Source organism: Clarias gariepinus, chromosome 6 (assembly GCF_024256425.1).
Source record: "Clarias gariepinus isolate MV-2021 ecotype Netherlands chromosome 6, CGAR_prim_01v2, whole genome shotgun sequence".
Classification (NCBI taxonomy): Eukaryota; Metazoa; Chordata; class Actinopteri; order Siluriformes; family Clariidae; genus Clarias; species Clarias gariepinus.
Window position 1 is genome coordinate 15284945 of NC_071105.1, and position 17446 is coordinate 15302390.

At 36.7% G+C, this 17446-nt stretch overlaps 1 protein-coding gene across 3 annotated transcripts; it reads left to right on the forward strand.

Annotated features, from left to right (window-relative positions):
• Window positions 1–759: 759 nt before the first annotated feature.
• On the forward strand, window positions 760–15398 carry scinla (scinderin like a). Of its 3 annotated transcripts, none has more exons than XM_053498439.1 (17): window positions 760–888; window positions 3524–3709; window positions 4791–4945; window positions 6330–6491; window positions 7295–7444; window positions 8201–8287; window positions 9179–9311; window positions 9849–9937; window positions 10029–10244; window positions 11005–11138; window positions 11231–11321; window positions 11959–12129; window positions 13040–13214; window positions 13852–13967; window positions 14212–14289; window positions 14437–14497; window positions 14777–15398. In XM_053498439.1, exons 2-17 carry the CDS (start codon window positions 3529–3531, stop codon window positions 14935–14937), a joined length of 2160 nt encoding a protein of 719 aa, XP_053354414.1. In that variant the 5' UTR covers window positions 760–888; window positions 3524–3528; the 3' UTR covers window positions 14938–15398. The 3 variants fall into 3 exon arrangements, with proteins under 3 accessions (XP_053354414.1, XP_053354416.1, XP_053354415.1); XM_053498441.1 differs by lacking the exon at window positions 760–888 and adding an exon at window positions 900–967; XM_053498440.1 differs by lacking the exon at window positions 760–888 and adding an exon at window positions 909–932.
• The last annotated feature ends 2048 nt before the right edge of the window (window positions 15399–17446 follow it).

A 17446-nucleotide genomic window follows, 5' to 3' on the forward strand; every position in this document is an offset into this window, starting at 1 on the left:
TAATGCTTTTGTGGGCGAATGAACAAATCCGCAAAGCCACGCTCCAAAATCTCAAAGAAAAGATTTCTTAGAGGAGTTATTTTTACAGGTATAAGTTCATTTGCTTGACTTGACATTTTTATGTAATATTGTACTGTAGTAATGGGTCTTTATGTACTGTATATGGGCAGTGACACAATGTTTGTAATTTTGCATCTACGTATACAGTACACCACCAAAATTGATTTAAAATGAAGCTGTAATTGAATTTTAGACATTCAGCTTTAATTTAAGTTTAAAAGTATTGCATTACAGTCAGAAATTAGTTATTTTTATACACAAAACTCATAATTTTCTTTACCTTGTTAAGTTGTTAAGCTTTTTACAATGCATTCATTACAATTCATAATTCATTTAAGCTTTGTTCTCCTTTTAATATTAATAATAACTGTGTATACATGTATTTCAGGATGGATAGATTCTTTAAAAATTAAATTGGTAGAAAATTAAGTTTTGTCATTTCACATGGAATACACTGGTGAGTTATTTTCAGGCTTCTGTTTGACGTGACTACATGGAGCAGTAAACAATGTTTTCAAGCTGCCTCAATGTTGTGATTATTTTCTATTACAGAAAAGAAAAAAAAATGCCTTTGTATTATATCTATTGGTACAATTGAGAAGCTTTAATTTCCACCGCTGGTCAAGCTGGTCTGCCTGTTGGTTGGTTGTGCTCAGGCTGCTTGGTAGAGACTGGGTGTTGACTGGGGTTTCTGTAAGAGAATGAAGAGAGAGGAGGAGACATAAAGGCTGCTCATTTCCTCCTTATAAACCGTGTTTCTGAAGGTGGGGCTGTTACACCTCTTCTTCAGCTTCTCCATCCACATCCAGCAGTCACTCAACAACACAGGCAAGTTCAGTCTTACTCACTAATTTCTCACTGCTCAGCTCAAGGTGCATGGGTGTCCTAGTTTTGCACCAAACACTGTGTAAGTTAACTTGCTTTCTTCGGCAGGAAACGTATGAAATTGTTTTGCAGATGAAGAAAAGCGCGTCCCTCGTTTAACCGCTGCTTTTTTCCTGTTCGGTAAAACGATGTAATGACTGTGTTATTCGTTTGCATTATGTAGTTATAATTACCGGAAAACTTATACCTTATAACGACCTATAATGTTAAAATTACTTTTTTTCCATATGTATCTAAAAACTCACACGCTTTTTATACTCTTTATCTTTTTTTCTACACTGTATATACAACAGGGCGTCAACCGTGCAGTACTGATTATTGTGATTCCTTCATGAACCGATTCACCGATTCGATTCTTTTGAACAGATGTATTTAGCAGCGACCTCTCCGTGATTTGATTCACTTGATTCGCCAGGGAAAAAAAACTGTCAAATTATTCTCTTTATTGTATGGGAAGTGCAGTTTCTATCTCTTACTGTTAAATTAGTTAAACAAATACCTGTTTTAATTTATGTACTAAAAAGGGAACTTGATGAGTATGTTACAGTACAGCGTTTCAAGTTACAAGTCCAGTTAAAATGCTAATAACATATATATTAATTCAAATTTAAATTGATAATTTGTTTTATTTCTCACAACCGTGCAGTATGATATGCAGTGAAATGCTTAACCAATGTCTGTGAACAAAAAAATAATTGAAAGATAGACTAGAGTAAAAAGATTTAACTACAATAAAAGGAAATTTGCAGTAAAAGAATGCAATTAAAGTAAAGACTAAAGGGGGTGGAATTAACAAATTTACAAATGTTACACATAAAATAGAATTGAAATAAAAAATAATAAAACCTTTAAATGACACAGAATGTGTAAAGTGTAACAACGGTAATTTCATGTAGTATTGTACAAGTGAAACAACAGCATATTGACAACATGACACTCAAATAATTTCACAAAATTGATGTGCAAAAAAAAAAATGCCCAGTGGCCCAAAAGTTACCATATGCAGGAGGGAAAATAAACTTTTTAGTAAAATATATTTTTGTTTATAGTGCATCCATGACAATGGTGTAGTAAACACACGCACACACGCACACACACACTCCTGCTCATAATGAACCTCAAGTTAACACAACTGGTGTTGTATGCATAACTGCACTTTGAATATGGTCCTTTCAATGACATTTGTGTGCTTCCTGTTTCTTGTATTCTTCCTATATATATATATTTCTTATATACTTCCATACGTACGGTACAGCTTGTAGGTTTTCTGTCCTCCAGCCCACTTTTTCAGTGGTTTCCAAATGAGTCACTGGGGCATGGACAACAGTACTTAAGGGTGACTCACTTCATTTTTTATATTTGCTCTATTTGGTGTCATCCATATGAATATGTTTCTCTTCTGACCTCATGTCATCTCACAGACGTTTTCTTGCCACCATGTCATCTCACCATATCTTGTGTATTAGTTAAAATATAGATTTAAAATAGATATTTTTGTAAATCTGCTTTTGTGGTTAAAAAGCTACTGTATTCAAATGTATTCAAAAAGTTGACCTGATTTGAATTAAAGCCATTTTCTAATTACCTAACTACAGCAGGATCTAACCATTTCTGTAAACCCTATATCAACATTAAAAGATGTTCCATTTATATATGGAATATTAAGTAGCCAAAAATGTGTTGTGTTACAACTGTCATTCATAACACAGTGTTTAGTGGCATAAAATAATAAATAGATGGTAGTTCATAATAGGCTGATCCTGTCTTTGTGATATGTAATGTCATGTAATGTGTCAAACATGTCACGCCCATGGTTTATCTGTCTTACTAAATGTATTTCATCTACCTTATACAATATACAGGATATCCAACAAATACTTTAGTACACCAACCATGGCTATTGTAAGTTATTCACAGGTCCAGACTTGCAGTCACTTTTTTAACTACATACCAATCTCTAACTTCTGTTCTAAGCCAAAATTATGAAGAAGTGGTGTTTCTGTCTGAATTTTGAGTATATTGCAGAATCCTGTTGCACCTTGTTGTCTGATGTTTGTTGATGCTGGTTCACTAAACCTTCTTTTTGATCTCAAAACAGCTTTTGATACTGTAAAGCATGATATGGACATCGTGCAATAGTTTGTCTTCTTAGAAGATATGAGTATCGTTTTTACATACACATGACACCTGCTTGGCAGATCATCTGTTATCATGAGTCATAGCATTGACTAATATGTTGATTTCATTTGGTGATATACAAATTCAACCATAGAAGCTAACATGAAGACTCCTATCAACTACTAATATTGTAGTTTTGACAGCCCACTGCAGGCTTTCTTTAGATTTGATCATCCTTTTTTTTTTTTTATTGGTGATTTTATAAATATTATTATTCCTTTTTATTTGATGCTGGAAAAATTACCCATAAATTCTTTCCTCCTGCCTAAGCATGAAGTTATCTGTGTTTTACTAAACAGATGTACATGCATGATTGTCAGATAAGGTAATCACATCTCTCCAGTGGAAGTAAACCTCTATGTGTAAAGTTTTTTGTTGTTGTTGTTTTTAATGTTTACAGAGATCATGGTGGTCCACAAGGAGTTCCAGACTGCAGGGAAACAGCCAGGGCTGCAGGTATGGAGGGTGGAAAAGATGGACTTGGTGCCAGTACCCAAGCAGCTTTATAGCAACTTCTATATCGGAGATGCCTACATCCTTCTCTATACCACTCCTGCTCCATCCTACGCCATCCATATGTGGCTTGGTAAGACCCTCTATCTGTTGTATACATATGTGGGTATATTTATACTGTGTATCTCTATCAGTTTTAACAGTCATGCAGAGGGTTTGAGTAACCAGGATGAATTTAGCAACTCACAGAATTACACTTTAAACTGTGTTACATCTCAGTATGCACAAAACATTTAAGGGGATGTGCTACAAGAGCAGAAGACCACATGAGGTCCCACTCCTCTTAGTCAAGAACAGGATTATGAAGCTATCATAGGCACAGAATTACTGTGCTCACCCAGACAGGAGAGCTAAAGATTACAATAAAATCGCCTGTTCTCTGTCAAGCTTCAGCTGTCTCCAGGTCCAGTGAGTCTGTGGCCATGATAACCTCTTAGATTTAGGCATTTGGCAGACACTCTTATCCAGAGCGACTTTCTTTTTTTTCTCACTATACATCTAAGCAGTTGAGGGTTAAGGGCCTTGTCCAACAGTGGCAACTTGGTGGTTGTGGGGTTTGAACCTGGGATTTTACGAACCGTAATCCAATGCCTTAACCACTGAGCTACCCCTGGCCAGTTGAAATTTTTTTTTACAAGAAAATTAATTTCTAAAAATCTAAAACAGTGCCGCTGACACCATCAATCTTGCCACAGTCACAGAGATCACACTTTTACTTCATTTTATGTTTGATGTAAACATTAACTAAATCTCTTCACCTGTATGTCTATGATTTTGTGCACGGTGCCGTTGCCACACAATTGTCTGATTATATAGCGGCATTAATGTGAAGGTGTTTAGGTGTTCCGATTAGAGTAACTGGTGAGTTTACAGTACATACAGTGGTAATTAAAGGTTTATGAAAATATGGGGTTTCAAATGTTTTATTACAGTTTATTACACCATTAGAAACAGTCAGAATAGCAATTAAATAAGGAAATCTAAATCTTATTAGCTACTTTACTCTCAGATACTCAAGGGTCTGTAAACAAGAGTTTATCTATTAAAGGTACTTCAATGATGTACAGTAAAAGGATAAAAGGTAGTGCTAGCATTAATAGTAAAACCTGAAGATGTGCTGAAGATGTATATATTATTGTGCCATGTCTGCATAGGGAATGAGTGTTCTCAAGATGAGAGTGGAGCTGCAGCAATCTTTGCAACCCAACTGGATGACTTCTTGGGTGGAAAGCCAGTTCAGTTCCGTGAAGTCCAGAACAACGAGTCCCTCACCTTCCTTAGCTACTTCAAGTCCGGTATTAAGTACAAGGTGAGATATTATGATTATTGCATAGTAACTGAAATGTACCAGCAACCTCAAGGCATGTCATGTTCCTACTGAAATATGAGTTCTATTAAGGATGTGGGTTTGTTCCTTTTTTGCAGGAACAACTAAAGTGCTTTTTTTGCAAATGAAATGCAAATGATAATGTCTTTGCAGTTTTCGTTATCTTGCCAAAACTTAGACTTTTTACTTACATTTCTAATGTTAAATTTTATCAGATCTTTTGGTTAATCCATAGTATAATAATAACATGCATAAAGATCAATACTGTATAAAGTTATTGGTTCAATGCATACATTGGTGTGCTTGGATTTATCAGATTTGAACATTCTAGACTATTGGGACTACTTGGGACTATCTGACCATTTTGATTCATACACATTCAAATTCAATACAAACTTAAGTAATTGTTTTGATTGTGTAAAGCTGCTTTGGGACAATGCCATTTTAAGTAAAAACAGTGGTATTGGCCAAGCCTGGGCTTGCAATAACATCCTCATTCCATCAAGTCTATATGAGAGCAGAAAGATACTCCTCCTATATTCCTTTGTTTCTAAGAGTAAAGTTGCAATAAAATATTGTCCTCCCGCTTGCCAACCGTTTCCATGGCGATTTTACAACCATGAATCATGAAACTGCACATCTGGTTTCAATTTGTGTGAACTCCAGTAGTGGCAAAGCAGAAGGTTTGGACTGGAAAATGTGTGTGTGTGTGCATGTGTTGATGTTTTTCCCTTCATGCTGAGTACTTTAGTCCACTCTGTTTGCTGGTCTTCTGTGTGAGCAAAGGACACAAATAGGAAAAAAGTAAATGTGATGAGAATATAATGAAAAACACTTTAATAGAATAGCAAAAGCATACTCTACAGGGCTGAAACACATCTACAGTAATGAATCATGTACAGAAGTAAATAGCTGTAGATGTGTAGTGTATGTGTTGATTTAAACATATACTGATGAAACAAATAAAGAGACAAATTATAGGTATATTTACTACAGTATATTGGTAAGCTACAGGTAAAAATAGGTTTAGTGAAAAGGTATAGGTTTAGTGATTTCATCTGAAACTCCTTCTAATGTTTCTTTCAAAACCACACCCTAAAACTTGTCAAGGCTACAAGAAGTCTAAATGCTAATGCCGGTAAGTGAGCTTTCTGAATCAACCTGCAACATGATGGACAGTCGGGTAGACAGTTCTTTCTTCTAATATTTTGGATGTTGCTGGTCAGAAAAGAAACTATTCTAGTCAAAGAATTATTAAATTATCTGAATTGTGTAAACTGTGTGGAATATATATGAGGTGCAGAAATCTGAAATTCTCAGTGTTCAGTATAGTGATGTTTCTTTGCTTCTCTTACCTCAAACACAGCAAGGTGGTGTAGCCTCTGGCTTTCAACATGTGGTGACCAATGACATGGACGTGAAGCGATTGCTCCATGTTAAAGGGCGGAGGGTGATCCGTGCCACAGAGGTTCCTCTGTCATGGACCAGCTTCAACCGTGGAGACTGTTTCATCATTGACCTGGGCAAGGTTAGGCTCACCAAGCAACATACATTAGCTTGTAGCACAATTACCCTAAGCATTGTTGAGTTTTTGGGGTGCATCGCAGCCTTTATTTCAGATATTAGATTGCAATTAATAATAACTGATTATTAAAATAGAATTTATTATTTATGATTTATTATTCATTAGTTGTCATTCAGTGTATTGTTATTTTTGTAAATGCTAAAATTAATTCCAGTATAAACTGGTGATCTAGAAAGCCTAAAGGAAAGTTTTCTTTGTGAGTGTTGCAGTACAGAGGAGAGTTTTTAGAAAACAGAATTACAACATTGCTCCTTTGTTTATTTATTTATTTACTACCAAATCTACAGAGTAGTAACTAAATAGCAGACATGGAAGGTAACTTCATTTACTCCATTACCGTAGTTAAGTTTCACGTATCTTAACTTGAGTAGTTTTTTTAAATGATAATTTTTACTTACTTTTTTACTTTTGATACTTTAAAATTTGAAAAGTTTGTATTTTGAAAGCAAGTACTTTCGTACCTTTACTTAAGTAGAAATGTAAGTGGAGGACTTGTACTGTTAATTAAGTATTATATTATCGGGGGTATACTCAAGTACAGGATACGCTGCTGAATAGGTTACATATGACGAATGAATGGTTTGTTCAAGCTTTTCAGAGAACACAAGGACTCTGTAGACAAATAATCAGTTTAAGATCACACTGTTTGTTTTATACCCTTTTTCATTACACATCCACATTAGGTTACGGGTAGTAGACCCAAAGAATAACACTGTTTTTGTATGTTTTTTGTGTTATCATTTCAGGATATCTATCAGTGGTGTGGCAGCGAGTGTAACAGGTTTGAACGTCTGAAAGCATCTCAGGTGGCCATCGACATCCGGGATAACGAGCGTAATGGTCGTGCCAAGGTTCAGATGGTTGAGGAAAACTCAGAGCCAGAGGCCATTACTGCTGTAAGTGTCACTGAGTAAAGACTTCTTAGTTTAGGAATTTTCCAAGAGAATTATGCACGTAGTAAATTATTACACAAAGAGTCCAGACAAACAACAGGTAGCCAATGACCTGCACGATAATGACCTGTACCATAATACCAGACTATGCAGTGCTGGTCGTTATTATACTCTAAATGTAGTGCAATAACCTTCCAGATTTGTGCTAAATTTACAAAAACTCATGAAGAGTTAGTTAGGAGTAAAGGGGGAATTGTATGTATTCTATTTTAATCAGAGCTGGCAAGTACAAATATGTCATTAGTTTACTTAAGTATTTTCTCGTGTATTTGTACTTGAGTATTTTACGTATACAATACTTTTTACTTCCTCTTTCTACATTTTTGATAAAAAACCTATACTCACTACATTTTAAACAGAGATGACAATCAAACATTTTTAAAGTGCAAATCAGTTGCTTTGTGGAGCCCTTTCTTTTTAACTAAAGTACATTTAAGGGCACATATTAAGTGCTTCTACTTGGGTAAAAAAAAATTGTAATAGAGTATGTTTTTATGCAAGTACTTTCACTTAAGTATTGAGTTTGTATACTTCTGCTATGTCTGTTTTTTTTTTTTAAACTTAGCCTCAACATAAGGCTTCAAAGACCATGCCCTTCATTCCTCATACAAGCTGTAGAACTTGTTGTGGGTTTAACTGGAAACACTTAGTCACTAATCTACCGGAAATGTTTCCTTCGTGTGTTTTTTATATTTTTAGGTTCTTGGACCCAAACCCGACATCCCAGCAGGAAGTGCCGATGATGAGGCTGTTGATAGATCCAACAAGAAGGGCACCCTTTACATGGTAAAATATTAGTTATGTTTTTGTGTGAAACAGAAACAAATATGAAATATAGTTGCAAGCAACGATGACAGGCCCAAGCACCCTGCGCCATCGCCACCCAGGTCCACTGCACAACCAGTGTTTAAATTTGAGCGTGTTAAGAACTACAAAAAGTCATCACCGCCCGGGTGCCCCGCTCAACTTGCACATGTCACACACTATGGATTGTGCGTGTATCTGTGTGCGTGCGTGCGTGCATGTGAGAGAGATGTGTGTGTGTGTGTGTGTGAGTGTTAACATTTGTGATGTGTACGTGTGTACAATTGGCCGCACACTCTGGAAGAAAAGCATCAGACTATGATGTTACTCAATGTGATGTCACTGAACGTGATGCTACTGAACGTGTCACTAAATATAATGTTACTCAATATAAAGCCACACAGAAAGATATAAATCACTTTTCAGCATATGTTTAAAGCATCGTCATTGCTGACCCGTTTGAGATATTAAAAATCCCTGTGCAATTTTGCATCCTAATTGTTCGGCTCAATGAGCTCTACATGAGTTTCTTGTGTCAACCTAAAAGTGTGTATGAGCTATCCAGCAAAATCTTGTGTGGGGATGATTGCAGATTTCAACCTGCCTGCCAATTTTCATAAGCTTTCGAGCATGTTAAGACACCCAAAAAGCCCAAAAGGGTGGAAAACACCCTATAGTGCTTGGGCCCTAAAAAAAATATACTCAAAATGCCAAATAAAAATGAAAGCATAAAAGCATGAAACATTAAACTGATTTATTATTATGATGATGCTGATGATAATAATGATTATTATTGGTGATTTCAATTTGCAGTCATTTAATACAACTGGTAGATATGTTAATTGTGTGTCTGTGTGTTTGCGTGTGCGTCAGGTTTCTGATGCTGCAGGCTCCATGAAGACCTCGCTGGTTTCTCAGAGTAGCCCATTCAAACAGGAGATGCTTTCCCCCAGTGAATGCTACATCCTTGATAATGGAGTTGATGGAAAAGTCTTCTTGTGGAAAGGTTGTAATTTTTATAAATTACGGACTCCAGAAATTACTTATAAATATAAGAATTAGAAACGCTTACCAAGACTTTGGTGTCCAGTTTACTTTAGTGGTGTAAGATCTTGGAGGTTTGAGCACAGTAGGCTTTAGTACTATACCTGATTTAAAGGCTAAAATGGTCACTAGATAAATAAAAAGTAGATAATATTTATAAAAATTTTTTTTTATCTATATTGTTCATCGCAGAATGGAAAAAGAGTCTTATTTGTTTTTATAGCACTGACGTATATATACACTATGTGCATATCCTAATAAGATCTGCATATCTGGATCATAAGGTATTACTCTTTTCAAACATTTTCCTGTTTGAAGACATTGATCAAGTTCAATACCTGTAACGTGCTAATAACCAGAAACAGTAAGGACTTACAAGGGTTAAAAATATATATATTTGTGTTTGGGTCTCAGGAGAGAATAAAATAAACTTACTGATCTGAAAAACTAAACAGGGTTATTTATTTCTGCCCCCTTGGTCTTCTTTTTTCATTCTCAGGTCCAAAAGCCAATGATGCTGAGCGTAAGGCAGCCATGAATTCCGCAGAGCAGTTTATCAAACAGCAAAACTACTCTAAAAACACTCTGGTAAAAACCCAATCTGAGCTCCTTGCAACTCAAATCTGTCAACATCCAGCCGAAGTTTAATTTTCAACATCTCTTGATCATTTGTGATTAGATCCAGGTGTTGCCCGCTGGCGGGGAGACCACACTGTTTAAACAATTCTTCAGCAACTGGAAGGATAAGGATCAGACCACTGGCCCAGGGAAAGCCTACACTATTGGGCGAATTGCCAAAGTGGAGCAGATCCCCTTTGACGCAGGCAGTCTGCACTCCAACAAAGCCATGGCTGCCCAACACGGCATGGTGGATGATGGCTCGGGCAAGGTGCAGGTAAGTTGAAACACGAATGTATTTCATAGAAATGTATTTAGAGTGGGGTTAAAAATATAATAATCAGATAATGATAATAAGTATATTATGAATGTAAGATACTTATGATTTAAGAATTCAGCATCCTGCCTCGTTTAAAACCTGAGTCAACTTCGATGACTTATTAGGCAGGTCTTTATGAACTAAACTTGTCCAAAGAAAGAAAAACAAATCACTGCAGGCTTGTCACATATTCAGTATCTGAATGATGTAATAGATGAATTATAGAGTTTTTGCATGTGACGTTAGACATGAACCAAAGCAGCTGTTATTTTTTGTCAATCTGTCTGTTGTTTTACAATGACAGACAGTGCACTATATACTGACATATAAACTCACACTTTATACTGACATAAAAAGAGATTTGTGGCTATTAGCCAACAGGGAGACAAGGCAAAGGTCAAAGATGAGCCCTCATTGGTGATCATTGGCGGTTTAACCATATTTTTTCTAAAAGCGAAATAATCCAATATGCATGATGTACAGTAATTGCATTGCATTTGCTAATCTAGGGTAGATGCAGGGCTTAAATTGTGCCAGGCCTGTTAATAGTGTTATTAAGCTGCTCATAGTACTGTTTCACTGTTAAATCGCTTAATTATAATTCTTTTCAGGCTAGTTTTCTAATTGCACTGTAATGACACTGGGCTGAGTACACAAGCAATGACCTTAGTCACTTGGTCAGAGAACACAGTTACAGAGTCTTTGGTTATCTTTACAGGTGTGGCGTGTTGAAGGTGGAGAAAAAGTTCCTGTGGACCCCTCCACCTATGGTCAGTTCTATGGAGGAGACTGCTATCTGATCCTGTACAGCTACAAACAGGGAGGCAAAGAGCAGCATATCATCTACACCTGGTGAGACAGTCTAGCCATAAGCCACAACTTTTTCAGTAACTGACTGTTTTATTGAATGGTATTGGTAAATTAATGTTAACTAATTGCTCTAGGCAAGGACTGAAGTGCACACAGGACGAGTTGGCTGCCTCTGCCTTTTTAACAGTCAAATTGGACGATTCTATGGGAGGATCTCCCGTGCAGGTCAGACTCAACTTGACAGTACAGATAATAAATTCTGGTTTACAGGTCCCATCATAGAGATGCCAGAGTTTCAATGTTGCCATAGCAGTTTAAGGCAGCATTTGTATTCTTACTTTTCTTTCTGTTTTTGAATCCACTAGGTAAAGAATTGCAAAAAAGTTTTGGACTCGCTGTGTAAAATCTTCTGTAGCTCTTTAAACGGAGTTAGTTGTACATGAAGAGCTACAGTAGGATTATGTGCTTTACATGTGCTTTAGAAGTACTGCTGTCTCTCAGCAATATCTGGGTTTCCATCCCTGTATTCAAGAGAAACCTTTTTTTATTACTTAAAGGTCAGCTTTCTTAAAAATCACATTTGCCATTTGTTGAGACAAAATCAGGAAATGATGATTACTTTAGTAAAGTTAATGTGGGCTTCATTAAAAGGAAAATATTCCTGCAAATTAAAAGGCAATGTTAACCAAGGTTGGAAGAAAAGGAAACCTGTGGAACACAATAACAAATAGCTGGAAAGATGCATATTTAAACTTATCCGCATTTATTATTAGAATGTATTTTTGTTTGTTTATTATATTTAGGTAAAGATTTAAAAGATTATTGGATAAACTCCCGTACTGCTGTGTGATCTCCTTTGCAGGTACGTGTCACTCAAGGCCAGGAACCAGCCCATTTGATGAGCCTGTTTAAGAGCAAGCCGATGATCATCTTTTTGGGCGGGACCTCACGAAAAGGCGGGCAGAGCAGCACAGGACCTACACGTCTTTTTCATATCCGTCAGACCACCACCCGTGCTACACGTGCTGTTGAGGTCAGCATCACCCATTCCTGGATGTTTGGAATGAATAATTTCTGTGTTTTGTGCCAATTATTGGCACTGTTATACAGGATACAGTGGTTACTGATGAAGAATGAGCGAATAAATGAATGAACAAATGAATTCAATAGCACTCAGCATATCAGATGATTTACTGCCCCGATATAGTCAGTAATGTTGATCTGATGTCCAAAACAATTTTGATAAATGAAAACAGAGAAATATGATGGAGTGTGGCAGCATTGAAAATTTTATTGGTCCTGGCTTATTGGTTAGCACTATTGTCTTATACCTACAGGGTTGGAGGTTTGAATCTTGGTCTGTGTGCGTGTGCGTGCGTGCGTGCATGTGTGAGTGTGTGTGTGTGCGTGCATGCTGTTCTTGTGCTTGGTGGGCTTGCTCTAGCAATTCTAAATGGTATTTCCAAATTGTGCATACTGTATGAGTGCATGTATGGGTGTGCACTTGTGTCCTGCGATGAGTTGCCACCCCTTTCCCTTTGTTCGTTCACCATGTTTCCTGGAATAGTCTCTAGGCCTCACATGATTCTACACCAGATAAATGGTATAGATAATAAATGGATGGATATGATTTGTACAATATCATTATTTCAAGTCACACAGATCAGTACCATGCTAAAAGCCTTGTAGAGCTTTTCACAGAAATGCATTTTGTGCTCACACTGTGCTATTCATAACCAGAGTGAGTACATGAATAAGCTAGGTTCTTTATGGTACTAAAAAAAGTATTGTGGTATTTCAAGTTAAAGGATGTGGTTTCATATGCAACATGGTGTTGCGAGTTTTTTAGAGAGTTAACTCTTAGTGTACACACACACACACACACACACAAACATATATATAATGGTGGAAAATAGCTTAAAAAAAGTTTTCTCTCCTCTCAGGTGAAGGCATCTGCTGAAAATCTGAACACCAACGATGTGTTTGTGCTGAAGAGTCCAGACTCCTTGTTTCTTTGGAGAGGAGTCGGGGCCACAGACGAGGAGCTGTCTGCTGCCAAACACGTCTGCAGCTTCCTAGGTGGCAGCGCAACTGAAGTGGCTGAGGGGAAGGAACCAGGTGATCATTAACCACATTAGCACATTTAAAACAAGGGGATTTCTTTCATTAAAATGTTTATATAAATAAGATGTGAAGGAATCCCTTGCAAAAACAAATAACTGGCATTCTTAAAAAGAAAAGAACTGACTGCCCTGTATAGTTCTTTATACATGCCACATTATGAATGCTAAATCAGTTGATTGTCCCTTAAAACCAACTGACTGATATTTCCAAGATTGCATAATAAAACGTATTATTTGTGACAACTAATTTAATAAGGAGAATAAGGAGGTTATATTGATCGATTGGTAAACAATGGCAGTGGACAAAATTTTTTATAAAGTATCCACACATTGAACACACTGTAGGGAACAAACACCTTGCATAAGCATTAATTAATTTTACAGTCTATTTATAAGATACAGTTATAGTCTCTATGATATCATTGAGGATCCAAAAAACTTTCATTGATAGACCTCAGAAGCCACTGAGCAGTGAACTTTATATTTACACTTTGGATTGACGTGTTAAGTTATTTTATATACAGAAATTATTTAAAGCTATATACAGTAGAAGTAGCCATGCCTGCTGTTTGTTTGTTTGTTAAGTTCTCTCCCTCTCTCTCTCTCTTTCTCTCTCTCGCGCTCTCTCTCAGCTGGCTTCTGGTCTGCTCTTGGTGGAAAGAAGGAGTATCAGACCTCCAGCAGTCTGAAGATGACAGTTAAACCACCTCGCCTTTTTGGCTGCAGTAACAAAACTGGCCGACTCATAGTGAGTTTGCAGAGCAGAAGTTGGTAGATGTTGTAATTTAACGATTAATGCTTTTAATTAATGTTACTGACCAAGTCACTGACCTAGTGGAATATTAGTTACTAAGTAAAAAAAACTTTATGCAATGCCCCAAATTAGTACAAGAAAAGTAAAAAGCTAAAATTATTAAAAATCTCTCTTTCTCTTCTGTCTCTTTCTCTCTCTCTCTCTCTCTCGCTCTCCCTCACATCTATCCTGTACCCAGGCGGAGGAAGTGCCAGGCGACTTTACTCAGGTTGATTTGGCCACAGATGATGTCATGCTCCTGGATACCTGGCACCAGGTATCACTGCTTGTACCCTTAAATCTCTGCTCCTCTATCTCTGTTACTTCTCAGTATAATAAGGCCCCCTTGCTGTATTAATAACATCGTCTGCTGGGTCAGAGTGTGCAGGATGTCAATATTCTGTCTTTTTTTCTTACTCCTCAGATCTTTCTCTGGATTGGTAACGATGCTAATGAGGTGGAGAAGAGTGGATCAGATAAAATAGGTATTGCTGATGATATCCAGAGTTGTCATATCCCATCAGATAGCCAGAAGCCTTAACTTTTTAAACTGCTGTTTAAGTAACCCTCATAGGAGGATAGCACTAAGTGTGTTATACTGCAGACAGATGCAAGTATTTAGCAATTTAACTTTAATAAAAATGTACCTTTAAATTCCAGAAAAATTAGTTTATCTTTCACTGTATCATGCGGTTATTGAATTCTAACAATGGAAACAACTGAGTCAGACAATCATCATATTTTCCCTGGATTTGTTTTTCCAGCTAAGGACTATGTGAACTCAGACCCCTCTGGCCGTCAGGGCACGCCCATCAGCATCATAAAGCAGGGCTTTGAGCCACCCACTTTCACTGGCTGGTTCCAGGCCTGGGATTCATCAATGTGGGACAAAGACCCTCTGGAACGTATCCGCTCCTGTTTCTGAAGAAAGTGATACAAAGGCAGTTTGCATAGCTTTCCAAATGCACAAAATTGCTGCTTTCTGCCACAAGAAAAGTCTGCTATCTGAGAGAGCTAAACATTAACAGCAAACACAATGCTATGCACTAGTCTCTATATACACTGTCATGTCATTATTTCATGAAATGCATGCTTTTGGCTTAAGTATTATACATACAGTTATGTCTAAATCTATACTAAAACTAAATGTTAGAACCAATGTGTTCTCTATGTGGCTGTAAATTTGGATTTCGTAATTATGCATTAAATATTTTAAATAAAATGAAAAATGTTAAGATGTAATGTAACATTTAGTTTACTTTACATCTTGCAGTAATTAATAAATTCACATAGACCAATCACTGTTTATAAATGCAAAATAATCTGAACACATTTTAAATATTGAAATATGCTGGTTCTTAATAAAATGTGCATCTTGAAACACTGGCTAAAGTCCTTAACTGCTTCAAATTGCCTTAACAATTCCTGAGAGGAAAAAATCAAGGAGTCTTTGTATTACTTTATGGTTAAAAAAATTAAATGCATTTTTAAAAGTTCATCTATGAGGAAGCAACACAATTCAATTTGAATAGGATGTCTTTGCATGCTGAAGCATTAAGATCTCACTTTACTATAATTAAAAGAGCCAAACCTGTTGCACAATTCACTTGTCCTGTGCACAAGGTAAGATACAAAGAGAGGTTAGAGTGGAAGAACTTACATGGCCTGCACAGAAGATGTATGGTCACTGTGCTTCAGTGCTTTCATGAAAAAGACAGTGACTGCATCCTTAAATACTCTACAATATCCGCACAATTATAAATATATTTTTATTAAATCCTCACCAAGAATAAAATGCCTACTTAAAATGCAGAACTTTATTGCATCTTTAAATGTCGAGGACATGATTGTGTGTCATTTGGTGAAGATTAATGCTTTGGTTACATATTTTTCTGTCACATTGGACCTATTATGCCCCTTTTAAAATAAGATAATGCACAATAATTATTTTATAATTCTTAGAGGTACCCAAATTGTGTCTGTTAATTTTCCAATTGCAAAACAACTCGGATCCTACATTATGGCTGGGGATGTCTGCAATGTATCTTTTATGTGGCAATTCATGTATAGCCAAACTGATATCAAAATCTTTTTTTTATATTATATATCTTTGCATTTGAGGTGGTGCAATGTTTCCATTTTCTGTCATCGTCTACTCTAATAACTTGGATTGTGAGTAACTTATTTTGCAAGATTTTCGCAAGACGAAGAATTTTTTAAAATAAATTTTAACTCTCACTTGCACTTCAGGATTGTAGATAATTGTCTCCCATGTTCGGTCTCAGTGCGTGTGCGTCACTTGTATAATCAACATCCGTGCACACGTGTACTGTTTACTGTAACATTGTGACATGTGTGCGCATGTACAGCATTTTTAAATTTTGTATCATAGTGTTGTGACTGTTTTTTAGTAGGTGTACTGCAACAATAGCCCCTGTGAAGAAAAAAATGTTTAAAAGGCTGTAGCAGTGCGAGTGATGATTCTGTTTAACGGCATGCAATGTTACATTTCCATGAAATGCTCAAGAGGAGGCAAAATCAAGTGTCATTAGAAAGGTTGCCTGTTAAAGTCGCACAGAAAAAAAAAAGATTCCAATTTTCTGACTCTCTGTCAGAGAGCAGTGATTCCATTGGTGTGTGTGTGAGAAAGTCGCCCTACACAATAAACCCTCTTCCTCTCCCAACTCACCAGCAATGATTCCAGAAGGAATTATGTTTGCAAGCCAAGGTTTAACTGTTTCACATATTGGCAGGTAGCACAGAATCACAATACACATCCAAACAGCACCATGGTATTGTGATATTATATCGGCTGATCCCTGGTGATTTCCATCCCAACACTGAGTGCATTTTCCCAGCTAGCTCAGGATTTTACCCATGCTTATGCTTTCACCTTTTCAGGCATGTCTTACATGTTACCTGCATTTGGAGAATTTTTTTTCTGTACAAACTATATATATATATACACTTTAAATACTTCAGTGGCCTTCCTTAGCTGGTTCCATGCTTGGAGCAACAAGGTATAGGGATGAGACTCTTAGCCGCAGTAAAACGCAATAACTTTATAGTGTGATGTCATCGTTTTTGGGCCCTAATAATCCATAGAAATAGGGCCCTCCACTGACTTCTGCACTATCAGACATCAACACTATCAGAGCGAGGCGATGGCGTTATCACTATGACGTCATAATGCTTGGGCTCTAAAATACACTGAATCCTCCACTAACATATTCGGTCGATTAATATGTGCATTTCCTCATTTTGACCACCAGTTGTCACTAATGTTCATGGTGTTTAAAGCTTTAAATAGATTATTTTTCGAAATAGCAGGAAATGCTGTTTTTTCCATCGTTACATATGTTTCAAAATAATACATGTAATAAAACCTATTATAATAATGAAATAGCAATATTCAGAAAAATCTAACAGCGCGT